Source organism: Larus michahellis, chromosome 1, assembly GCF_964199755.1.
Source record: "Larus michahellis chromosome 1, bLarMic1.1, whole genome shotgun sequence".
NCBI classification, from domain to species: Eukaryota; Metazoa; Chordata; class Aves; order Charadriiformes; family Laridae; genus Larus; species Larus michahellis.
In genome coordinates this window covers 152762486-152788743 of record NC_133896.1, presented here as the reverse complement: position 1 = coordinate 152788743, position 26258 = coordinate 152762486, and the positions used below count along the sequence as shown (strand labels likewise).

General features: G+C 41.2%; 2 protein-coding genes across 2 annotated transcripts in view; both read right to left on the bottom strand.

Annotated features, from left to right (window-relative positions):
- SLC9A4 (solute carrier family 9 member A4) overlaps positions 1-21002 on the bottom strand; it is a 37817-nt gene extending 16815 nt beyond the window's left edge. Inside the window, 9 exon segments of the mRNA XM_074572566.1 lie at positions 1099-1169; positions 2514-2600; positions 3761-3963; positions 7618-7835; positions 10679-10938; positions 15944-16407; positions 20277-20571; positions 20573-20622; positions 20984-21002. Of these exon segments, the coding sequence (XP_074428667.1) occupies positions 1099-1169; positions 2514-2600; positions 3761-3963; positions 7618-7835; positions 10679-10938; positions 15944-16407; positions 20277-20571; positions 20573-20622; positions 20984-21002 (1667 nt within the window).
- Positions 21003-22869: 1867 nt separating this feature from the next.
- Positions 22870-26258, bottom strand: part of IL18RAP (interleukin 18 receptor accessory protein) — a 46237-nt gene continuing 42848 nt past the window's right edge. The window contains exons 22-23 of the mRNA XM_074609542.1: positions 24019-24189; positions 22870-23382 (exon numbers count right to left, since the gene is read on the bottom strand). Of these exons, the coding sequence (XP_074465643.1) occupies positions 23009-23382; positions 24019-24189 (545 nt within the window). The 3' untranslated portion in view covers positions 22870-23008. The remainder of the gene's footprint in view (positions 23383-24018; positions 24190-26258) is intronic.

Here is a 26258-nt window from a genome sequence, read left to right as displayed (position 1 = left end):
ATGTCCTACACTATCTCTGTGATACCTATTGTAAAAGCCAAGAGGAATTTTTGGCTTCTGGGTCCAGGTAAGTGCTTACTCCTTGCTGGGACAAGAACTGGATGCTAACCAGCCACCTTCTTCCCACTTTTAATTCCTAATTTCCATAGAGAGAAGCCCAGTTATGAAAGGAGTTGCCACATGTCCTGGCAGACACCCCTGGCCGGATTACTGGGGTCCAATGCTGAAAAGTGAGACAGAGGACTCCAGCACGGAAGTCTAGGCATAGCTAGGACAACTAGGGATAACTTTTAGCCCACGGCATCTTGATATTTGCGGGGAAGGAAGATTTGGCCTCTCCCCACGCTTCCCTTCACATGCTGCGGTGGTGCCCAATGTGATCACAGGGCTCTCTTAGGGAATGGCAGCTTGGAATGGCAGATCTTCTTCCAGCCTCTTCTGGGTAGTGGCTGGAAAAGCCGCAAAGCTTCACAAAACCACCTCATCCTGCTTATAGAAGACACAACTCAGGTCCTGCATTTCTGAGTGAAAACTAGATTGAAAGTATCTGTTTATGCTACTGGCTATTAAAATTCAAACATTCCCTTCAGTACTTTTATTTTAAATATTACTGAATACGAAGACCTGTAATGAGGGGTGACTAATTATTAGTGAATCTGTACTTGCCAACAAGGGATCATATTTGCTGTGGAGGCTTACAGCAAAATTCAGTGAAGCACTGACACCTTACGTAGCTTCTGTTCTAAATCCAGAACTAAAGGAGAACAGCCACAGATCTAAGATTTATGGCAAAGCTAGGTGCACAGGCTGATGTCTGCAGCACGAGTTCCCGTGTTGTGTTTTTCTTTCAGAAGGCTTATTTTCCGCTTCTTTGTGCAGAAGCAATTTAGCAGGCAATACACAAGCACTGCACTCCCAAGAGATAACGGTTACTCAGGATTTCACTTTTTAAAAAGAGATATTGCACACATCCCTGGTATTTTCATGCTATTTTAGCTTTATGGGGCACAAGATTGATTTCCTATTCTGTTTACCTATTGTATTTTACATGATAGATAGGTTATTTTATTATAGTACACTGCAATAAGAGATGCTTACTTATCTCTCAGCTGATAATGACTCCAATGTCCACATATATCTTCAATACCAGCCTTCAAGTGATCCATCAACTAGAGAAACAAACATGGAAAAATTTTAAGTGGCCATTATGAGAAAATAATGTCACCACAACCACGTAATTGTTGACAGGATTTTGAGATTGTTTAGTTGGAGGGTGTGAGTTGATTCTGAAAGCATCTACATTTCTCTAAAAATCAAGACGAAGATCCCACTGTGGCAGCTCCTATGCTTGGCTGCAGTGGCAATATTTTGATGGAGGCGACAAGTCTGTCAGTCTGCCATCATCTCACCCAGTAACATATAGGCCCAAGTAAGGGACTACGTCCAATGGAAGATGATACTGAGCATCCAAATTGCCTGGTCCTCTTTGTCTGCTGAGACCAAAAACTAAATTCTTGATTCTGTCACCCAAGTTTCCCTTCTGCATGTGTGACCTCCCTGAGAGGGGCACAGGGCCAGGTACCCCACACCTTAACCTTTGCCTTGACTGAGAAGTCCTCTGAGGATTTTGCAAATTGTCATGAGGCTGGTAAGTTCAACACTGCTAACTACGAGGATTTTCATTCATCTTTTGTGTGTTTCTGGAATTATAGAAACAGACAGAAAAATGGGCAATTCTTACATGCTTATTGTTATAAGTGGTGCTTTTAAACATAAATTCCTTTCAAGGTTAAGTGTAAAGGTTGAAATAGTAAGAATTAAATGCACTTCAAATTCAAATCAGTTGAGATACTCTAATTCTGCTAATGTGTCTGCATGTGCTTAATTTTAAGGGCGCACTGTTTCTGTTAGTTTCAAATATACTTCCTATTGTGAAAATGAAAGCATGTACGTATATTTTGTGTAGTGTTGTGAAGTCAGTTTGAGCAGCTTTCGGTTATTTTATACAATGGTAATTTGAGAGCTAAAGCAAATGTTTGAGAGGGGAAAAGATCATTACTCAGAATAACTTGAAACTAAATTTGCAGACCAATGGATCAACTCATTTCAGTTCAATAAAACTTGATTAAAGACTTTTAAGGTGTCAGTGTGTCTGGAACCAGTCACAGGATGGCCACAAATGTACCTGACAAATCTGGCTGGAAAGGACGACAAGTGCATTTTGTAAACGTTGCCTTTATGTTTCTGTATTCCCGTGGTCACAAGTATCAAGAAGTAAGGGACCTGCTACACGATGACACTTGAGGTAAGATATTATAATCTGATAGTCACTATGAATATAAAATGAGTTATCCTATTTTAGAACATTATGCCTGGGTTTCCTCCAAATGTTGTTAAAAGCATTCAGTATCCAAATGCACTGAATGCCAGTGCTTTCCCTCTGTCCAGCTCTTTTGGAATACCATCTCTCTTCTTCTTTTTAGGATACCAGCTACTGATAGAAAAAAACTTACTCGCACATGAATTTCTTCATTGATCGACTCCTTTTTGTTGGTCTTTTTAACATCTAGATACCTGACCAATGGTCCAATTGTGATTCCCTGCATTTGGAACAATGGGTTTAAAGGTTAATTATCTTTTAGAAACAAAACAGAAAAAAAAGCAAAAGGATTTAATTTTAATCAATTAGGAAAGCTGTGTCTTAGACACAAGAATGATCTTTTACTTGTGTAGAGAGCTACAGAAGAGGATTAAAACTCAAAAACTTTAAAAATATTATGCACCAGGGTTTTTTTAAACGAGATTGTATTTATCAACATGTTTTAACTATGTAAAGTAACTGACTCATTGATGACCTTCTTCAAAATAGCACTCACTTGAAAGGAAACATTATCTTTGTGAGGTTCTTACAATCTTGAAATGTCTTACTTCAACATTTTCAGAATTAAATATTTCAGATTTTTTTCACTTAGAAACCATTTTCAGCTGTTCCCAATTCTTTACTGCACGAGCCTTACTGCTCTTTAGAGAATAGCATTTAAAAAAGGGAAATAGAAACAAAATGTTTTTTTCTGAAACATTCTGGTGGAATATAAGTGCCTAACCACAAGTACTTAGTGCCCCGTTGGCACCCTAGAGTATCTGAGATATTGGTATGGGAAAATACAGAACGTGGAATGCAAGACCTCCAGTTCCTCCAGGTACAGCAGTGTAAGCCGAGTGGAATAAACCGAACATCTGAAGTAGACACCTATTCTTACAAATCTGAATTATTCACTTAATTTTTCTTTAATATTCTTTTACAAAGGATTTCAAAATGTTCTTGTTTGGCCTCCAAGAAGAATGAAGATAAAAGTAAAAAATTCAAAATCCTTCACAGAACAGACATACTGTTTTCTGTTCAGCTTGAGATACACAACTAGTAGAGAATGATTCTGTGCTGAAGTGTAAAGTTAGAATGCTTCTTAATTTGGAAATATTAGGAAGCACATGTGCAGTGAGCATAAGGTATTTTGGACACAAAGTGCCCTTTTTGCTGAATATTTTAGATAACACAAGTTTTCAATACAGACTTTGTGAAAAAAAGTTATTTAATAATACCTAAAAAGCCCTGAAAGGGTAATTACACAGTGCAGTGTTAAATGTGTCCATAAGATATGATAGCTTGTCCTAGTTTAAGAGTAAATTCAGTGCAGTCTTCACTATGAAGCTTTCAGTCACCCCTATTACATGAAAGCAATCCATTAAGAAATACACTTACTTGGATGAACACAGTGAAATATATAACTACAAGAGTAGCAGTAATGAACAATTTTTTTCTTGGGAAGAGCTTCACTGGAAGCAAGAATGCAAGAGAGAAGCTGCTGGCTCCTCGAAGGCCACTGTAGGAAATAATGAGTTGGTCTTTCAAGGTAAAGGGATAGGTTCGGAACTTGTTACTGATGTAGAAGAGAGCAAATACACCTAGAAAGGGAAAAAAACACAGCTATTATTAATCAAGGAGAAAAGGAAAATATTTAAAGCAAAACAACCTCTTGGCTGAGGCAGCTGTTGCTAAACCTTTCTTTTCAAGTTTGGGTTCTCATAGCTTCTCTTTGACCGACTGCTGATCTGTTTTGTCTGAAATAGACTCTTAGAAAAGACCACGTTTCCTAACTGCTTCAGGATTTGAATTCACTTATGCAGTTTAGGCGTGAGATTAGGGGAAAAGATTTACTTCCTATATTTATGTTGCACAGTTCTTTTCTGAAGCGTTCTGGAGACAAGACCAACCACTGGATGAAAGTTTTTCCTGTGTGCCTTCCCTTGCAATGTTTCCTGCTTTCTGCACAGTATCTGCCCAAAATGTTTGAACACTGCTTTACCAACACGTCCTGTGGACAGGTTCACTGAAAGGCAAAAAGTAATAGCACTTTTAAATTTTTAGTCCTCTGGCTTATTGTGTCTCCAATTCTCTGTTTATTTCTCAAATTTCATTTTGCTTTTAATAAAATTTAAAGTTAACCAGACAGCCTGTGGCTGCATGCAGCTTTTCTTTATAGAGTATATTTAGCAATTTGCTTGATTCACTCTTAATCTTCTTCATCTTCCATAAGAAATGTGCATCCTGTTTCGTGTGGAAACTGTTAAATTACTGAAGTAAAAGCTGAAAAATTCTGATAATTACTGGTGTTATTTTACACAGCTGTCACTGATAAACTCAGTAGATTATTATAGGTAAGGCCAGTATCAGTATCCTGTTATGTAGGTTCCTGCATGCTGCTTTATATAAGACCTTTTTTGGCTACTTATAACTATGCTAGACATTAGCTACTTAGACTGAAACTGCGTGTGTGAGTTATCACCCTCAGGCCAATTCTCTTTACTTTATTCAAGCTTCAGAGAAAATGATGTAATCATTTTAGCAAACAAATTTAACAGAAAATATTTCAGCCTTCCTCTGGAAAGCTCTAGCACTCCCCTTGGTGTTTGAGAGGAGGATGGACAAGTGGTAGCAAAATACCTTTTGTACCAGAAGAGCACATTTTCTGTCTTGATTGGAAGGATATGCCAATACGTACTCTGAAAATAAGCCCCTAATAGCACCCTAATCTTAGATGTTTGATACCAATACTTATCTGGTCCCAACTGTTAGAATCAGAGTACTGTAGGCTGGAAAGGACCTTTGAAGGTCATCTAGTCCAAGTCCCTACTCAAAGCAGAGCTAATCAGATAAGGTTGCTCAAATCTCCAGTAGAGTCTTGAATGCCTTTAAGAATGGAGAGCTGGGCTACTGTTAAAAAATGGATCACCCTCATATGAAGAAATGGGTTCCTACTGTCTAATCAGAATTTCCCATGTTCCAGCTTGTGTCTGTTGCCTCTTAGCATATTGCTGTGCACCTCTGAGAAGTGTCTGGCTCCATCTTCTCTCTCTCTCCTCGGGTACTTATAGAAAGTAGTAAGGCCTCTCCTGTGACATATCTTCCCCAGGCTGCATAGACTTGGCACTCTCAGACTCTCCTTGTACATCCAGTGCTCCAGCATCTGACCAAGTTGGTGACTTCTATTGCATTTGATCCAGAACCTCCATGTCCTTCCTATCCTGGGGACCCCAGCACTGAAGAGAGCACTCTGGAGACAGCACACACTTCCACCAGTGCTGAAGAGAGGGGAAGAAACACTTTGCTGGACCTGCTGGTTACATGCTTGCTAATGTAGCCCAGGACATGGTCGTCCTTCTTTGTCACAGGACATCATTCTGGCTTGTGTTCAACCTGTTGTCTACCAGGCCAGGTCCTTTTCTGCAGAGTTGCTTACTAGACTCCAAGCCTATAATGGTATATGGAGTTATTCCAACCCACATGTAAGTAAGTCCTTGTACATGCTTTTCTTGAACTTCATGGGCTTTATGTCAGCCATTTCTCCAGCCTGTCCAGGTCTCTTTGAATGGAAGCCGTCCAGAATATTGACTGCTCCCTGCGGTTTGGTGTCAGCCACAAACTTGCTCACTGTGCCCTCCACTCCATCCTCCAGGTCATTAATAAAGACATTAAAACAATACTGGTCCCTGTACTGAGCCCTGAGGGATGCCATTAGCCACCAGCTAGACCAACATTTTGTGCCCAGCAGTCCAGCCAATTCCCTTCCCACATTATCAACCCCCTTCAACTGGCTTTGAAGTCCAGGGCTGTAATTCTGCTGTTTGTTGGCCTGCTCACTCCTCTCGGGATCTTAGTGTCCGCAGTCCCATGGTCACTGCAGTTGAGGCTGCCCTCAGTCTTCATATCTTCAGTCATTTCTTCCTTCTTTGTGAGTGGTAAAGAAAACAAAGCATATTCCCCAGCTGATTCATCAACCAGTCTCCAGCAACTCTCACTTGCCTTTTCCTCTCCACCGCTCTTTGCCTCCTCCTTCAGGGCACGGCTGGCCCTGATGAATTACCTGACAGGTCTTGTTCCTCCTCTATCCCACAGCAGACGATGCAGGACCAATGCCCAGAGCTCAAGCCTGGGCTCTGTCTGTAAAGGGAATACAGACAAGGGCAGAAGGCTGGAGGAAGTGGTGGAAGGTGCCCAATGTAGATTTCTACTGAACAGGATGCTCCAGAGGGGCTTCCTTTGATTATAAATGAAGCACGGGGAAACTAACCTACTAACTTAGTTAGCCAAGGTAGGTGCCTAAATTTCAGTGCTCAGAATATGCCCTCCAAGGCCACCTGATGGAATATTTCAATTTCTCATTTTCTTTAAAAAAAATAATTACTCTGAAAAATCCTACTGAAATTTTTTAAAAAAAAAAGTTATTAAGATGGCAAATCCAGTCACTGAGAAGTTAAAAAATGTCAGAAATAAGGTTGCCTGCATAATTGTATTTTTGGCTCTCTCATTTATACTACTTCTAAAACATCTTTCATTACAAAAGCATTGTTCACTCATATTTTTAACTAAATTTAAGTGACAAATAACAGTGGCTCAGTAGGGAGTGTTCCATAAGAAGACCTTTTGGAGGACTAGGGAGATACTGTGCATAGAAAGGGAGTAATTTTAAACAGGGACTCTTTTCTAGCAGTCACTGACTTGTGAGGAGCGGTATCATAGTGTGGTTGGAGTAGACGTGGTATAAGGAAGGAAAGAGAGTCCCTGTTCAGTTGTCTACCAGTGCTAATTTTTACCTTGCCTCTTTTTTAATGCCTCCAGCACTCCTGGCCCAGGACCTGTAGTGTTATAGCACCAGAAGTGCTGTATCATTATATATACACATTATCTAATTAGTAAGTTAATTACAGTGTGTGATAAAATGATTATGAAACCCACTTACCCAAAGACATTTCATTAACTAAGATATAAGCATCTATATAGGCATATTCATGGTAATATTTTAATTTTGCTTAAAATAGTCCATTCTCCCCTAATTATAAAATCTGTGCTTGGAGACTGGCATTCAGATTTGTTCGGGGCTTTTTTCCCCCTTTTGGTCCATGTGTAGATTTGTGAAATTAACATGTCAGTAACATAAGCCTAGTAAATTCGTTGTTGAACCGGTTATGCCAGTCTGCACAAACTTTTCTAACATACCCTTGCACCAAAAGGGTTTCTCTCAGAGGTACAGAGAAGGTTGCCTGCAAAAGCTGACTTACTCAGTGTCCGCCAAATGAGGCAGAAGAGCAGAGTGAAGGAAATGAAGGCCCAGTTCCACTCGTGATTTTTCCCCACTGTAGACACTCCCATGAACACGAAAATCATGGTCTCACTGACGCTGCTCAGCATCTTCATGAAATATTTTATTGTGGTGTAGGAATTCTGGGAAACATTCTCTTCCACGTATTTTTTCATTGTCACTGCACATGCTGTCATCCTGTACCAGGCAAAACGTCAGATATCAGCCACAACCTGTTTTTCTTTTCATTTAAGAACAGCCTCAGCCTTCATTACCTGCACTCTCCATCACCAGCCTCTGACCTTCCTAATATCAAGAAGAATTTTATTTCTTCAATAACGTTATCTATTTCATTAAATAGAAAACCATCTTCATTCAGCTTTACAAAGCCATTTTGCATACAGGAAAAAGGAAGCAAACCAGTCAGCATTCCTGACGAGGAAGTGAGGGTATCACGTTCCTGTTCAAAGTCTGTTTTTTCCTGAATGCCTAACACACAGCCACCAAGCACCAAATATTTGAGTCTCAAACAAAGGGCAAGTCAGTTTTGTACCAGCCTACGGACGGATCGGTTAGAGGGACATAACCTGCCTCTTAGTGACCTTCTCCTTTGAGGTGGTGGTGGTAGAACAGGTTGGTAGTCTTAAGCTGGGGCCAAAGCCCCTGGCGGCTCCCTGCCAGCTGGCTGGAAGATCAGCAGGTAAGATTCAGCGACTCTCCACCCACAGCAGCCCATTGGAGCACAGCAGGGGGAAATTCAGTTATCCTATAGGTGTGTCCTTCCCCCCCACCTTTTAGTTACCCAGGGTGTGGGGAATGTGCCTAAGGAAGCAAAGGGATGTTTTCTACCTCTTTGCTGTTAATGAAGACTAGAGCCTGCTTCAGAGGCATCCACGGCCACCCAGCACAGACGCTGGTAGCAATTGCAGCAGTAGTCTTTGAGCAGCCCTACTGAAGGGGCTTTCCTCTTCCTCCCTTCATTTTCCATGGTCATAGGTAATAGATAGACTGAGTGCTATGCTAGTAACATATTCCATCATCTATCTAGTTTGTACTGATATTATTTTAGTCTTTGGGGGCTTCTTGTGATGATATTTTTCCAAACTTGTGAATTCAGAGAACGCTGACTGTTCATTAAATAACCCTTCATCTAGTTTCTGCTCATTTAATTTCCACTGAAGAAATCTCAGGGGTATTCTGGTGGAGCTGAGACATTTAGCAGGTCCAAGGACACTCTTAAGACAAGGCCATTAGGCATTAATGTTTAATACTGTTGACTTTCACAGACACATGCATAATAGACTTTCATGATCCAAGTGAAAAATGAATGAATTCCTCAATAATTCAGAAGGGTGACAAAAAGTTCCCATCCCTAAAACAAGCAATAATTTCCTTAATGAAGCAGTAAGAATAATAAATCCCAATTATATTAACATTCTTTTATTGCTAATAATTTCACCACTCTAATGAAAATAAGGGGCAAAAGAAATAGAGCTATGTAGTCTAATGTAATGAATAGGCAGGGAAGCAGTATTTTGGGCAGTGCAGGTAGGAAAGGGTCATTACATAGTAGGTCTAAACCTGCCCAACTAAAGTTGCCAGTCACATCAGTCAGACCAAATCTGTTGGATATGCAAAACATAGTGGAAGACTCACCTGCTTTGTTTAATTGCTCAGAAAAACATATCTCCTGTCTAACCACTTATTTAATATGGTTAAATATTCAAGTATTGCTTCCTGCCATCCTGCAAAGATTGTTTTTACAAAGCCAATTCTGCTCTGAAGTTGAACAAATTTGAGTTGTTCAGCCTGGAGAAGAGAAGTCGCCAGGGAGACCTTATTGTGGCCTTTCAGTACTTAAAAGGGGCTCATAAGAAAGATGGGGACAGACTTTTTAGTAGGGCCTGTAGTGATAGGACAAGGGGCTTTTAACTGAAGGAGGATAGATTTAGATAAGGAAAAAGTTTTTTACAATGAGGGTGGTGAGACACTGGCACATCTTGCCCAGAGAGGTGGTAGATGCCCCATCCCTGGAAATATTCCAGGTCAGGCTGGACGGGGCCCTGAGCAACCTGATCTGGTGGAATGTGTCCCTGCTTATTGCAGGGGGGTTGGACTAGATGACTGTTAATTGTCCCTTACAATGCAAATTATTCTATGATTCTATGAAATCAGGGTTTGACAAGTGGAGGTGAGTAAACATATTCTCTCACTTTCACCCCTGTTCCTTCCTTTCTCTTCTGACTCGTTTCCTGCTGCCATCCTTTTTCCACAATACTCGCCCTCTCTGCATTTACTGTAGTCAATAGACCTGACAGCTTTCTCTCTGCAGCAAGCACCCATTCCACCACAGCACTTCAAGAAGCAGTCCCCAGCATTACAGCAGTATTAAGCTATCCTGATCACATCAAAATATGATCATGAATACCCATAGACATGAGTATATGTATGCATATGAGCTTGATGTTCTCGGTTGTCTGGTTTGGCTTGGTTTCAGTTCCAGTGATGCAGTACAAATGTAATGTAATTCCAGTAAATTGTATTAGAGATGATGTTCACAGCTGTATGCAAAAGGAAGAACTAGGACGTTCTTTATTATGTTTTCTGTACTCATTAATTTTCATCTCTCTTGTAATCTGATGGTGATGCTGCTTAGAAATAAATACAGATACACTATTACCAAATCATTCTCTCATTCTGCCGCTCTTAGCAGAGGTAGCAGCCAGGTGGTGGCAGCACTAGTCATTTTACCCACAGCATGCAGTATTTTTTCCAACGGGCAAAAATCTAAAAAAATTTCAGAGCCCATATGCGCTCCTCTGTAGTATATCTATGCTGACGCTGACTGTGGGTTTGCTTTTCCTAGTTACCACTGCATTTTTCAGATCCCTTAGAAGCCATCCACTGCAGCTGTCTGCTATAGGCCAGAGACTGAAAATCACTGAAAATGCCTGTATTTCCCTGAGCTCGAGCAAACCACCTCCTCAAAACAATGCCACTGCCCTCGAGAGGGCATCCAAAAAGCTGTAAGGGATACTCACGCCAAAATGCCCGAGATGTAAAGGGTTTCAGCAGACAAGTATGACAAGTAGCTGAACATGAAGACCAACAGGGGTTCGATAGCGGAAACGTTGTGGGTGAATCGAGTCATCAGCGCCGAAACAAATCCAAAGACGATGCCAAACAACACGCCACCCAGTCCCACCACAAAGAAACGAGCGAAGCCAGCAAAGACATCGATGGATTCAATCTCTTCGTACCTGTGCATCTGGGTGAAGGCGATGAAGATGTTATATAAAACCTACGAGTGAAAATAAGGAGACGGCAGTCAGGCGTCTTTCTGAACCTGGAAGGCTTTCTCAGTTCATTGTGTGTGTGTATGCGAATATATATGCCTAAAATTTCTTTAGGCTGCTCAGCAAAGTAACAGTTGAAATCTCAGCTGATTCTTAATAAGTCCCAGAATTAAGGGTCTGTTAAGTGTCCTGAAAAACAGAAAAAAAAAAAAACAACAAAAAAAAGGTAGATGGTTATGTAATAAGAGTAAAACTCTGGGGGATCAAATGCAATTGGAGTAACCAAAAAATACTCAAGCTTTTTGTTTTCCTAAGGTAAACTTCATTATTGGTCCTTGTAGCAGATGTTGAAAGCCCAGCCAGGTACCTTACCAATCCCAGGCTCTCCCTTCCACGTTCTCTTTCTGACTCAGGATGGGGCAGGGCAGACGCTAAGAATCACTCTTTTTGATTTAAATCCCATTTAGGTGGTCTGTATGATCAGTTGACTGGACACACTTCATTAAGTGGACTCTGGAATGTTAAATGTTTTTCAATAGTACTTGACGCATAAAAATCATTAAACATCGCTGGGAATGGGAAAGGAAACAGGAGAGTGATAGGAAGGGAAGATAACAATATGAGATTAGAAGAAAGATGGAATTTTCTACATTATACAATTTGATCTGTAAAGATAATTTCATTTAGTTTAGAACAGATAAGTTTACCATACTTCTATTATCAATGATTTCTTTTCTGCAGAAATTTCTAATGAAAAGTCTTCAATATATTTTACTTTCATCAGTTTCTACAGTAATGAGTGGTGTAGTAATAAAAAGGTCTTAGGGATTGCTGACAGTTGGCCACCATTAAGTCCTGTCAGATCTGTTTACAGGGATCGTGTAACACGTGAAAGTCACTTCTCAGTTTTCAAGAGAATTTGGGGAACACCTAAAGACACCAGCTCTCCAAAGCTGTTGTACCAAAGCATTAGTTAAAAAAATGCAAAATAGACCAAAATCATTTGCCTTATCTGTTTTTCTTTGGTCTTTCTGTCTTCATATAGTTAATTCCAGAAGGCTATTAAGAAGATTAAAGCAGATATTTGCAGGTAGAAGAGTCAAGCTTATTAGGATAATAATTATTCCCCAGCTACTATCTAATCTTAAATTGCTGCTGGGAACATATGACCTTGAGCTGTCACATAGCCTGTTCTCCAGGAGGCTCATTGCTAATGTGTCTGGGGGACAGACAAAGCACAACAAAATGTTTCATCTGAGAAAATACCCTGAGCTGCTTTTTCCTGATGACTGTATGAAATTAAGCTCTTCAGTGGCAGATAAGTAAAAGAGGGTTCATGTCTCCACTATAAGTAAACCTTACTGTACTTACCATATAGCTTTTAATTACAAAGCCTGTTTTCTCTCTGTTCCCCATTTCTTGCAGGCTTCAACCTCTTCCTGAGACTTGTGATTCTTTATGAATGATACCAAGGCATGAATCTATGCTGACTTATGAATAAAGCAAATTATCCTCAGCAAATGACTTCGTAAGTTTTTTTTCTTTTTTTATAGTTCCTAAAGTGTCTATATGATATAACTGAATTGCCATTAAAATTGAATTCATGGAAATATGACATAATTTCCATTTTTTGTAAAATGCTTTGTGGGAATAAACTCTTCCATAGAACATTGTGAAATGCATCATACAAGTAAGGCTCCATGTGATGCTGCTTGGCTAAGATACATTGCAGTGCTTATGCCAGTAAATGGAGTACTATGATTCTTTATATGGTAGGAAAGCCTTAATCGGTTTAGGACGCCTTTGTTCACTCAAAAAAGAAGGGAGGGACTGATAGTTGACCTCATTTAACAACTCTGAGAATGTCATGCTTTGGGTTTTTTGGAGGGGACATTACCACGTAGTGGTGTACCACTGGGTGGCTGTTAGAGCTAGGGAAAGGAAGAGAGAGCGTGACACTGTTGCCCACAGGGGACCTCCCCAGGGGCTGGTCCCTGCTCTAGACACAAACATTGCATGTACCATCCACATCAGAAGTATTGGAAGAAAGATTTTCAAGTGACTGCCTTAGCCACCAACATCTGATAGATCTTTCTGACCACATGCATTTAATTTTACTCTAAATACAGTGGATCAGCTTCAACAGCAGAAGCAGCGAATATCTCCATCCTCCGTCCGAGCAGCCATACATCCCCGTGGTCAAAGCCTTGCCCAGTGACATCAAAGAGGTAAATTCAAATCTCCTCAAATAAAGAAATTAATTTTACTTGGGTTTCCATCATGCAGTAGTTTTCTTTAACTGCTCTGCTGCTGCTTACAAAGAAGAGAAGGCACCATTAGAGAAAATAGTCACTGCCACTTTGAGTACAGCATGATGTGTAGGTGTTCTCAGTCTTTCTAAAATCAAACCTCAGAGATGAAGGAGCCAGGGGAAATATTCCATTTCCTGATGCACACAGGCACTCAGTTCCCGCTGAGATAGAAATGGTCTGTGTATATGCAGGAGAAGACCTTCTGATGCCTGAAATACTTTGCAGCAAAATCAGGGTCCTCCACCTGTGTTCAGGTTTGAATGAAATCTGCACTGGATTTATCAACATCACTGTTTTGAACAGGGCTTTGAAACTCCACTAATGTATGATACATGCTATGACCAATCCTGTTGCTGTCTGCACTATTCTAATGCTAACAGTCCACTCAGAAACAACTGGGAAAAGAAGCAATTAACAGGACCCAAAGCCTTCTTGTTCCATCCGTAGACATGGCCCTACTGAGGAGAATGGGAAAAGGTACAAATGGGTAAAAAGGGTAAATTATCCACTTTTGTGCCAGTCAAAGGCATAACTCCTAAATCACCATTCTAATCCCGCAGTATGTTATTTTGCAAATTTTTGATATCAGGATATTGATCTAAATATAGGAGAGGGAGTATCATTGTCTCAAAATGTAATACGCAAGTTCAGCAAAATTCATACCAGTTTTTCCTGCTGGGGAAAAAATGTTCAAGCTGATAAACAGACTGGAGAGAACCAGGGAATATTTGTATTTATACAATAGAAAAATATGTATGCTTAATATATCTTGGTGATATTATCTTTTTAAACACATAGGGTTAACTCTAATGAAACTGTTAAGAGAGAAACAGGGAGGAAATGGTAAGATAAGACACCCGAGATAAACAGTTTTAAAGCCTTTAAAAAAACAAGTGGGGTATCAGAAAGGAGAAAGGCACCCATTGGCCTCCATCCGGGTGACAAATACTTCAGTCTTCTCAAACGCGAAGCCAGGTAGAGTTTTGGAAAACCTGAATGCTCACAAAATGGATGAGGGGTGGGTGATGCAGAGATGCATCTGCAGGAGCTGACAAGCTGATTGCAACATAGCTGCTGTGAGAAGAGCCCCAAAGATGAGGGCGCGTGGGGCAAAGGGAACTCACAGGGGTATAGCCAACACTCCCCATGTACAGCCCTTTCATCTGTTTTGCTAACACACCTAGTCCTGCTGAGGAATGCCTAAATACCCATGTTTTTAAAGGCTTTCTGTCCCTACACGTTTATGTTGTAACAGGATCCTGACTGAAAGCTCATGTAAATACCATCATGAGTTGGACCCACGTCATAAGTAACAGCTGGGAACAAAGGGAAGGCAAGGTAGAGAGCCAGTCAAAAAAAAAAAAAAAGGACCAAACAAACTCTTCCACAGTGAAGAGCAGGTATTACTTTTTGAGGTCTGCACTTGAAGGAACCGAAAAGACAAGGGGAAGTGATAGAAGCATTGGGTTTTTTTTTTTTACAACTGTAACATATTAGCAGTTTGCATGTAAAGTGAAGTAACATTTGTCCCCTAGTTCTAGATCAGCCCTACATCTCTGATTCACCAAGAGGAAGGATTGATGATCAATAGGCTGCGGCTACAAGAAATTACTTCATTCCTTTTCCTTTTTGCGTTACTCAGAAACTGCACTCCTCCCATGAAGCCTTTCAGCAGTGAACTCTGTACAGATTTGTGCTGTACCTCATGTACAACAGTATCTGAATAGTTTTTATGTGTTTTAGATTCCTGTGATTTAAATTATGTAAAGATCTTATCTAGCGAAACTCCTTAACTTGCAGTTAACTTGCAGCACATGAGCAGCCCTGTTGGTTTCTGAGCAAGGAATTTCCTGCTTGAAACTTCTTCCTTGAAAAACATGCATGTTCTAAGTGGTTTTGTCAATTGTGGTTTACAGCTAGGATTTCAGGTTGCTCCAAGTTTTAGTTGAACTAATGAGAAAAGGGGAAAAGAATTAGCAAAAGAAGCTCTGTAAAAACACTCTTTTCCTATTAAAAAAAAAACAAAAACACACACACAACAACAAACAAACACAAAAAAACCCCCAACAAACAAAATCTCCCTTATTCCAGAAGCATTGTTTCTGGACACTTGAGATAAGACAACTCAGAAAGGTGAATATTTGTCAGGTGTCAATTTTTTTACAGATAGAAACAGAATTATGCAAAGTTACTAATAGCTTTTGAAATTCCTGTCTAAGGTCTCTGGGGAACTTCCTAGAAGGGGCTGGAGGAAGGAATACGGCCTCCAGAGGTTGTCCACCTCTGGCTTTTTTTTGCAGAAGGCTCTCTAAGGCATGTGACAAGGCAGGGTCTCCTGTATTGCTGCCCCTGCTGCCTCCAGTCTTTAAGCAGTACAATTTTCTATTTATTTGCTTGCACAATGTCAAGAATGTTCCTACAAAAAAAATCATCCTTTCACTTCAGTGAATGCAAGAGCAAGGTGTGGTATCTAATGTGCTTCTCTCTTCGAGCAGCTCTAAACCAATTTGGTTTTGAAAGAGTTAATATAAGATGAAATCTTTCCATAATTAAAATTACTTGTGTGTAAGGAGTGGAGTATCCATAAAATAAATAACGTATCTAGGATGTCCTTAAAGCTGCTCTTGTTCTGTGCCCAGTAACCCTACAAGCCACAAGACCCCAAAGAGGGGAAGACAAGGAGTGGAAAGAAACTCACCACAGTTATGCCATCATTTAGCAATGACTCTCCAAAGATCATCATGTAAAGCTGCTCATTAACAGAGGCTTCTTCAAAAACTACCAGAGCTGCCACAGGATCCACAGCTGAAATCATGCTGCCAAAGAGCAGGTTCTGCAGCAGGTTCAGGTCGGTCAGGCCGAAGGCTTCAATCTGGCAGACTCCGTAGAGGGAGAGGCCAATCCCAAATGAGTTCATCAGAGATCCCAGCACAGACCACCACAGGATGGACCCAAAGTTTTCAAAAAATGGGCGAGTTGGCATGAAATAACCCTCCTCCAGGACAATGGGGGGAAGGAGATACAAGAAGTAAATACTTGTGTTCATCACCGGTGGAGATTTGTGATCAGAAGCAAAGATGATCGCTCCTACTAGTGCTCCAATGGCAATTAGGATGCAGCTTTCGGGCATGAGTCTTGGTAATCGGTGATAGAGATGGAAACCTTGAATAAAACATTAGGGTATTATTCAAATTTAGGTTAACCTGATGTCAGACAGAGGTTTTACCTGCCCTTGAATACTTTGTCTTCACACAGACAGGTTTTGCTCTTAGGATTATGAATATAAAAACAGGCAGTACCGTTCCTTTCAAAATGAAACATTCCCAGACTTGTGTCACTAAAGCAAGGGGCGAGTTTAGCCATGGATCCCTTCTTTTTCCACCCCCTCAGCTCTCTATTTCTGAGCAAGTGTCCTGAGTCTAAGCTCCACCTCTCATAATACAGAAACCTCTTTGAAAAGGTTCTTTACAATTTGGAAAGAAAATATTCTTCAAGAATCCTTGCTGCCCGATCGCTACTGCCAGACCTCTGAGGTGCAGTATTTTCCCTCTGCCTCAAAAAGAGCTCTATCCCTGGCTGCAGGTTTGAAGGCAGCTTCCCCCCAGTGCTGAGGACGGTCCTTTGGCTGCAGAGCTCCCGCTGGATTTGGGCCGACCAGGAACATGGAGAAGCCCAAGGGAGCAGGGAGCAGCTCAAACGCCATGGTCTGCTCAGCTCCCTCCACTTCCAGTACTCCCCTGAAGCCTTGCATGGACTCCAGGTGATCCACAGACAGAGAGAGGGAATACTCATGAACAAGAAAATATCCACAGCAGCGGAAATCAAGCCACAGTAACATAAGCCTTTATACAAGCTGATTTAACTTACTTTTCTGGGAAAAATGCTACCAAAAGGTAGCAACATTTCATAACGAACCTTATGAGTTAGTTTACTGAAATAAAACCAGTGATTTCAGCAGAGCTGAAAGACTTACCAGCAGCCATCAAATATCAGAGAAAATAATGCATCCTAAGGGATTTTTTTTCCTCTCTAGAATAAAGGCTGAGTCTACACTAGCAAATTAAGCAGGCCAAAGACTTTTCCAAGCAGAAAGGTTTGGCTTGCACCCATACAGCCCGATTCTCTTCCCTAGTTCAGCAAGAAGTGGTCACATCCAAACTGCCTGTGGGAACAGATCCTGGCCCATATCTGCACAGGCACTGCCTGGAAGAAGGCTTGTCGACGTGGGCTAGAGCTGAGAAGGAGCACACCAACGCTGATGTGGTATGAACAGTCACGCACAGCTTCCTGGCAGGGTGCTTGTTAGTTTACAAGTATAGATGTAGCCAAGCTGTTTTACAGAAAAAGGGCTACGCTTACCATATAAATGTTGTGGGTGTGAATCTCCTCCTGCCCGCCTTCATGTACTGCTACTGCAACCATGTTCATATAATTCGTCTCATTTGACACGAATACTGATACCATTACTAAGATAATGTCTAGCACTGGCTCATCCGATCGCTATACCGGGAACTGCATAATCATATTGCAAATGAGAGGTGCTTCTACTAGAAATGTAAGGAATTTTTCAGAAGTTACAAGAATGAGAGTGAGGCAGATTAAGAAATAAGAAACCTATAAATCCAGTGGCTGTGTCTCAATGCCTGAAGCTATATGAACCTTCATCCTGTAACTCTAGAAGTTAATGACATGGCTGCATTTCTGTGACCCTTGAATTATCAATGGTCAAAAGTAAAGGAAAAGAAAAATATTTTTAGAATCATACAGTCACAGAATCACAGAATGGTTTGGGTTGGAAGGGACCATAACAATAATCTCCTTCCAACCCCCCTGCCATGGGCAGGGACACCTCCCACTAGACCAGGCTGCTCAAATCCCATCTGGCCTGGCCTTGAACACCTCCAGGGATGGGGCATCCACAATTTCTCGGGGCAACCTGTTCTAGTGCCTCACCACTCTCACAGGAAAGAATTCTTTCCTAATATCTAATCTAAATCTACCCTCTTTCAGTTTAAAACAATTACCCCTCATCCTATTGCTCCATTCCCCCATAAAGAGTCCTTCCCCATCTTTCCTGTAGGCCCCCTTTAGGTACTGGAAGGCTGCTATAAGGTCTCCCTAGAGTCTTCTCTTCTCCAGGCTGAACAACTCCAACTCTCTCAGTCTGCCTTCATAGGAGAAATTCAATAAAATTTTTATGAAATTTTAAATAATTTAGGAGATATAATAATTTAAATAATTGCGGACACTTTGTTTTTATCAAAAAGTATGTTAAGGTCATAACTCTGTCTAATTTTTTAATTAAAAACATCATGTTCAAGTCTTCTGTCAGTTTTACGGAATAAGGGGATTGCTTTGCCTTTCAATATCTCAGAAATGCTTCCCATCCTGAAATCTTGAAATACAGAAAGAAGATAATACCTGAATAAAACACTAAAAATCCATAACGGTTTGGAAATCTTCCCTGGGTAACTAGATTATTCAGACTAACACTTTCTTCCAAGTAGATTTGAAGTCAGCAGCTCCACACTTTTCATCAGTGGGCACAAACTTGAACATAGGAAGTTCCGTCTAAACATGAGGAGGAACTTCTTTACTTTGAGGGTGGCAGAGCACTGGCACAGGCTGCCCAGAGAGGTGGTGGAGTCTCCATCTCTGGAGACATTCAAAACCCACCTGGACACGTTCCTGTGCAACCTGCTTTAAGATGACCCTGCGCTGGCAGGGGGTTGAACTAGATGATCTCCAGAGGTCCCTTCCAACCCCTACCATGCTGTGATTCTGTGATCAGAAATAATCTTACTTCAAAACTCCCAGCTGAGGAACAGGTCTGCCTGAGAGGCATCACACAGTTCTTATAAAGTATCTTTTTCTTGCTCAAAACAAGGATATTGAATAGATGTGCTGTATGACAAGTCCTGTGCTTTTATGGATGATGAATAAAGGAACTGATCAATATGCACACTGCTAACTCACTCTGCTGATGCCATAACAACAAATTTGATTTGTGAAAATTTTTATTCTTATTCTAGCAGTGAAGACATTTGTAGAAACTGGATTGAGATCATCAGCTATTATGAAACTGGCAAATCATGGTCAGTGGTAACAATTTTGTCAATTGTGTGATTCTGACATGCAAAATGTTTATCTTCAGGCCACCTCCAGAAAATCATCAGTCCCACCTACCAACCTGTTCTATAGTAATGTTGGAAAATCCCATGGAAAGGTCAAAAGGACTGGGGGATCCCATGTGTGCAGCTCTTCATGTTGTTATAACCTTCTTCATTTATTTGATATTGCTGCATTAATTCTGAATGGTCAAAATAATTTGAGCCCACCATGCAAACGTTTAGGACACGTGGTGAGCCATCTTTGCTGTGTTAATTGCAGTCCCTGCTTTTCCCAATTGAGTCGTCTTTCTTCATTCAAAAACCTCCTTGGAGCTCTAATAGAAGATAGATATGTTGGTATGTATTCGAAAGGCACTTATGCTGCATCCCTGATGACCTACACCCTCTTAGACTCTTAGTCCCTCTCCTCTGGTATTACTTTCTGATCAACTTTAAAGAGCAAGCACAGAAAACAAAGACTCATAGGGAAATGTTTCCTATTATTTGCACAACAGAAGAATTCTTCCCACTTTTCTTCCACAAATTCAATATGCTTGAATTCTCAGTCTGGTGTTACTGATTTCTACAGCTGTGGCAGGCTGCAAATTCTGTTATCTTCTGATGTTCAAGGACTAGAAAAAGGGATGGACAGCACTGTGTAGGGGAGCTCCATTGCTACTCACTAGCATAGACAACTCCAGAGACAGGAGGGTTAGAGGTCATACATTTACTTAAGTAAGCTGGAAGCATTCAGAGTTGGAATTTTGTCATTGTCATGGTAATGAACACACCTGCTCTTTTGAGGACAGAAGCTGTAAAAACAACCCCAGCTACAAAAGTGCATGGAAGACATTTGGTTACATGGTACGTTTTTAACTTCTTGCAGAGGTAGGAGGACCCAAGATCCCATTTTCTACTTACCTATTTTTGCAAGAGAGGCAAGGAGGATCCAGAGAGTAACTTCATAGGGAATTTGCACATAGTCATAGTCCACTGTGAAAACGTGTAGCCTCGTATCTTGTGAAGAGCCAACACTATCCCCATGATCAGGTTCATATTGAGGCAAGAAATCCTTGCTCAGGTTGGGCTCATCCACATCACCATCAGCAGAACAGGATACCAGACTCGACAGCAACAGCAACCAGTTCAAAAGCTTTGCACGTGCAAGCGCAGCAGAGCCCATGTCTGGGGCTGTGACTATTTTGTTACAGGTACGGCATATAGCAGGCGCATGAAGGTATGCAACACTCACTCTTGTTAATTCGTGCTGTTCATAGCCACGGCCGCTTCTTCCTCAGGGCTGCTTCATTTGCCTATTATTAGGTCATTTTAAAAGCCCTAATGTGCCTGTCCCGTTCCTTGTGTTACAGACGGACCTGGAGTTTGTATGAAGATACCGGTTCTGCAGGTTCCTCCGACCCAGATAAACCTTGGCCACAGCATCACCCTGTTAAGGAATAAAAAGCTTTTTCCAGCTACATTTAACCAGCCACTCTGATTTTTTTCCACTGTCAAAAAAAAAAAAAGATGCAATGCACTGCATTCAGACAGCAAATGCAGCACAGGTAAACAGCATCAGATGGGACAGATGGTGGCACCCTGGGCAGGCAGGAGAGCCTGCTCCATACCTTCCTCTGCTGTCCTCATTCCCTGTCTGCCTCCCCAGAGCAACTGGCACCTCAGGTACCACACTTGGCACTGCTCACTGGTCCTGTCTTACCTGGTAGCAAAACTACTTGGTGTGTAAACAAACGGACCCTGCAGGGTTTACGGTAAGGACATCTGGTGGAGGACCATGCAAATTACGTTCTCGTTTAGAAATGTACATAACAGCACATTATAACAATAGAAAGAGGAAGGTCTGAGTCACATCACATGCCTAAAACTGGATCGTAAGTTGTCTTGTATTTGACATTTGTTTTACTCATGCCAGCAAGGCATTTACTGGACAACCACATTATCCTCCTCCAATACGACATTCACCCTTATGGAATATTTTTTTAAAAGGTCAGTCTCTCCACAAAAACTACCATGTTTAGTGTTAGGATAACAAAGCATGCAAACATAATAGTGTTGATTAGAAGCTGCTAAAGCCTGTATTACATACACTAGAAGTGAGTAAATTTAATTTACTGACAAATTATTCAAATTACCAACTAATTTGGTTGTGTTGGAAAACAGTGCAGACTAGTGAGAACAGAGATGTACCCAAAACAACTAATGTTGAGGACCCCACATCCACAGTGCATGTGTTTAGGAGGGGCCAACTGGTCCCACAGACTGAATGTCCTTTCATGGGTGAAGAAAATCTTCCACTTGACGTTCTGTGGAAAGGGATCCGGTATGTGCACCTGTGATGCTCTGTAGTGCAAAGCAAAAGGCAACAAGTGGTGACAACTGGGAAATCTTCAAAAGCTTATCATGATCTGAACTAAATCCTCAATGCAGGTGAAACTGCAAAATTTTCTGTGGTACAGCCAGTGATGCCATTTGATGTTCTGTTTCTACATGAGGTACTATCTTCTGCTTCTGCCCCACAGCACCATCACCAGTCGTCCCACCAAAGGCTTTGAACCCAATACAAAATTAGGTAGATAAAGCTGTTCAGCCTGCTTGCAAGGGTTGTTCTTTTTCAGTATACTGGTCCTGTTAACAGCAGTATTTCTTGAAGTCCCTTTCCAACAAGGAATCTGGCAGATGAGGTATTCAATTAGCATTATAAAACAAGGATTTGTTAACTTGAAGGCCCAACGAAGTCAACAGAACACCAGATCAGTGGCTCTCCTAGTCAGATTTTCTTAACACTAACCATTGTGATTCACTTAGCTACAGCCATACACACACAGAGGGCAAGATTCCTTGAGAGTAGGTGATATGAAACCTGGAGAGTTATGAGCCAGAGGACTTCATGGGAAAGACTTCAGAGTCCCTGGAAGTCCACTGGCTGTGACAACCAGGACTTTGACTTACAACTGCAACACACCCAACACACCCATTACAACTGCAACACACACCAACAGATCCATGAGTGACCAGCGCCAGGCAGGATCAGCAACGTACAGATGTGTCCAACTGGTAGGAATGCTTTCTTCCATTGTAGGAAGGATGGAGGTGCCTGGGATCAGCCCTGACACGGTGCTCCTTCTTTTCCCAAGCCCTTCGGCATACCCTGTTGTAGCAGTCTCCCATGGTACTTCCTTGGTGCTCCCACAGGAGGAGGTAACTAGTTTAAAGAGTTTGGATTTGTCCCACTGAACTGCGCAGGAAAATTAAACTGCAAGCTTCCTTTGGAGTTCCCTTTTTTAATATTTTTCTAGAAAACAAGTATAAAAATATTCCAGAGAAATACAGTGCAAAGAACAAAACATTCACATGTGTGTCTCAACATCACAGGAAAATAATATAATAAATATAATAAAAATAATAATAAAATAATAATTTATGAAAGATAGCTCACATTTACAGTTGTGGGCAGTGGCACTTAGTTTTACTGTGGGGCTGCAGCACCGCCACGCTGCGGTCCTTCTCACTGTTTTGGAGTGAGCGACTGATGACTGCAGTGACAATCCACAGTGGGCAGCCAACGTAGGAAAGGTCTTTTACAACCACATCACCATTCCTGAGCCTACTGTCACCCCTCTGTGAAATTTCTGCTATCGATATACCAGGCTTAATAACCTTTGGAAAAAGCCCTTTAGGCTGCAATTTCCCAACATCTTGGTAGTTTTCACTGGCATGTAATAATGCATATATTTCCAGAACTTCTTGTTTGGAGCAGCAGAAATAGAAGGCTTCCAGGTAACGACTGGTAAAATCCGAAGAGCTTTCTTCACTACTGGAGGCAAAGTCTCTGGCTCTTGGAAAGCCTGGAACTTTATTAACACCAGCTTTATCCTTTTGTCTTCCAACGCACAGTTCACTGCTGCCTGCAGTTCAAAGATGCTTGGTCCGCTGACGTAGGCTGGGCTCAAAATAATTATTACTCGTCTGCTTTGTTTAATAGCTGTGACAACTTCATCTGTGTAAGCTGGAGAAGAAACGGCGATCATTATGGCAGTCTATAATGAACTTTTTATCGTATCAGTTCCTTTATCAACAGCTAAATCCCAGAAACAAGGAAAAACAAAAAATAGGGATACTGAGCAACCACATAACCCCTAGAAATGTGTTTGCTATCAGAGGGTACTGCAGCCATTCTTACACAGCCTGGAGAACACCACTTTCTGTTTAGGAGGTGGAGAACACAGCTGAGACCTCAACACGCTTTATTGCTATTCAAACAGAGTCCCAAGGGACACTTGTCTTTGTCCCGGGGACAGGTACTGAGGGCTTTCTAATTACTGCAGGTAGCACTGACTAAAGTTGCTCAGAAAGTAACTACTGAAACATTTGGGGTCTTCTTTTCAGGGAATGGAGTCTGCTTGAAAAGAAATTCTTGGACGAGAAGCTTTTTCTCAGCCAAGTAGCTCCCAGCAACGACACTCAAATGGACGTATGCCTCAGGTGCAGGGGCCAAATATAAAGATCAAAACATGATGAGATTTGAGCAGAAACTCCAGTACCAAAATATAGCATTTACTGATCTGGTGCATATGGTTTTTTGGAAAGTGAAAAACAATTTTATAAAGAACTGAAGTTTTTCTACCATCCACAAGAACCTTACCTCCTCCTGGAAGAATATCTCTTTCAAGAATGCATAACTTGTATCCATGTTTATTTTCCAGCATATCTGGAAGAAACTCCAGGGCAAATTTTTCCTCACTAATTAAAGTAGAGTCACTTTCAGAAGAGTCGAGTTTTGCATAGGACACAAACGCATCAAATTCTTTGCCATCTAAAATAAATAAATAAGTAACACTGTATACATTAAAAAGTCTGTCTGAAGCATTCAGGTTCTTTCTTAATTCTCAGTTTATATCTATTAAGTAGGCACAACACAAACCTAAAATTGTCACCTGTTCATGAAGTACAGCCATCCAGTTACCCAAAGCCAACCCTTACTCCTCACTGTCTCGCAAATTTTGTAGACGCACATTATCAAAGCAAATAACGATGCTTCAGATGATGAGTGCAAAGAAATTTAAATCAGGAATTTTTCTGCATTTTCACAAATGTGATCCAGTTTTCACCAGTGGAAGATCTGGCCCCTTCCAGGCAAAATCCATCTTTTCTCTCATTTGCCCAAACACTGATTCCAGAAATACTCACCAATGCACAACATACTTTGAAAATATAGTGAATTTTAAAGGAAAAATGTTCTTAAATATTAGCTGCTTGCAAAAGATGCACTGTTTTCATACACTGTTATGTTCTAATCAGAGAGACCGATGCAAGTAGCAAAGCCTAAGTCTGATGCAAGTATCAGCTCAGACATTGAGTACCGGTCAGTTCTTGAACTTTGTTTCAGTCTCATTAAAAGACCATGTTTGTGTGGTGCAGATAAAAAAAAAAAAAAAAAAAAAAGAACTTTTCTCGGCTTTGAACCAACCTGGTACCAATGAGATAAGTTAGGCCTATACTTAACTACAAGGCAAAAGCAAATCTTATCTATTCACTAAATAAAATTTGGACTACATTTGAAGGAGGAGGAAAGAAAACAAAAAGAATTGCTGGTGAAAGCAAAAGGCACAGTGGACTCAGGCCAGCTCACTGTATGTAGATGTTTGATGCCATTTAAGGTGTCCTAAGGTTGGGACTGCCAAATTTCATATGGAAACTATTGGACACTCAAATCTTTTGGAATGGCAGGATATCCTCAGGCAACCCAAATGACATCAGACACCTATGTTCAATCATCCAAGTTATATCAGTACAGTTAATGGAAACCAGAAAGAAATTCAGCTGTTTAATGCAGGGGCCTACTGCAGGGTGCTGCTGCAGGGCAAGCTGAGAAGCTCTCAAGATTTCACCATCTTGACTACATCTTCACTGCACAGGAGCTGAGACACCTACGTCCAGCACAGACACCCAAGTAACGGTGTTGAGTATCACCTCGTGCCTCAGTGTTAACCTCTTGATTTCTATCCCTAGATGTAAGATTAGGACCACAAACCCGAGCTAGAGCCACCAGGTTCCCACAGGATCTAGAAGAGCCCATGTGGATTCCAGGGAGCAAAGGAAATACACACAGAAAACTAATGACATACATGAGCTGGGGTTGAACACCAACATCCAGAACCATCACATAGCAGAAAATATGTAATCAAAACAAAACACAGGTGTGAAGATTAGGTTTGGGGGCCAAGGATGTGATTAGATAAGACACATTACACCTCCGCTCCTCCCCTTTCTGCTCCTGGCCACACACTTCCACCACTTCCTTCTAGTGGTGCTGAAGCTCTTGTGGTAACAGAGGAAGCTGATGCACTTTGCTAGCTACCCGCTGTCTTTTACTGAGTTATTTTTCTGCCAAGTTCAGCCAACTTAGGCCCACAAGAGTGAATCACCACGAGCAAGCATGTAGGACTAGTGTGGGCATCGAAGGTGAGGCAGAGGGTCACTAGATTGGTTTAGCTGAACTTCAATTCAGCTACATCCTGAATTGAAGCTCCTTTGAAAACAGTTTTGAAATGACAATAAATTGCACTACAAGCTGGATATTCCTCATTTCACCCACAGAGGTCACTGCAATCTTATTAGACAACGACCATTAATACATACATCACTGTTTCACTTTATAATATTACTATTACTCTAGCAAGTTAGAACTAAGCACCGCTAGGATACCTTTTTTTTCCCCCCAGAATTGTACAGAAGGACAATTACAACTTGAGGAACTCGCGGCACAAACACTGCAGATGCCCAAAGGGTAGGAGATGAAGTACCAGAGTTAAGCAAAGTGATTGCATACATGGTCTATAAATGTTAGTACCACAGCTTCCGCACTGTTTCTTTCTCCTTGTG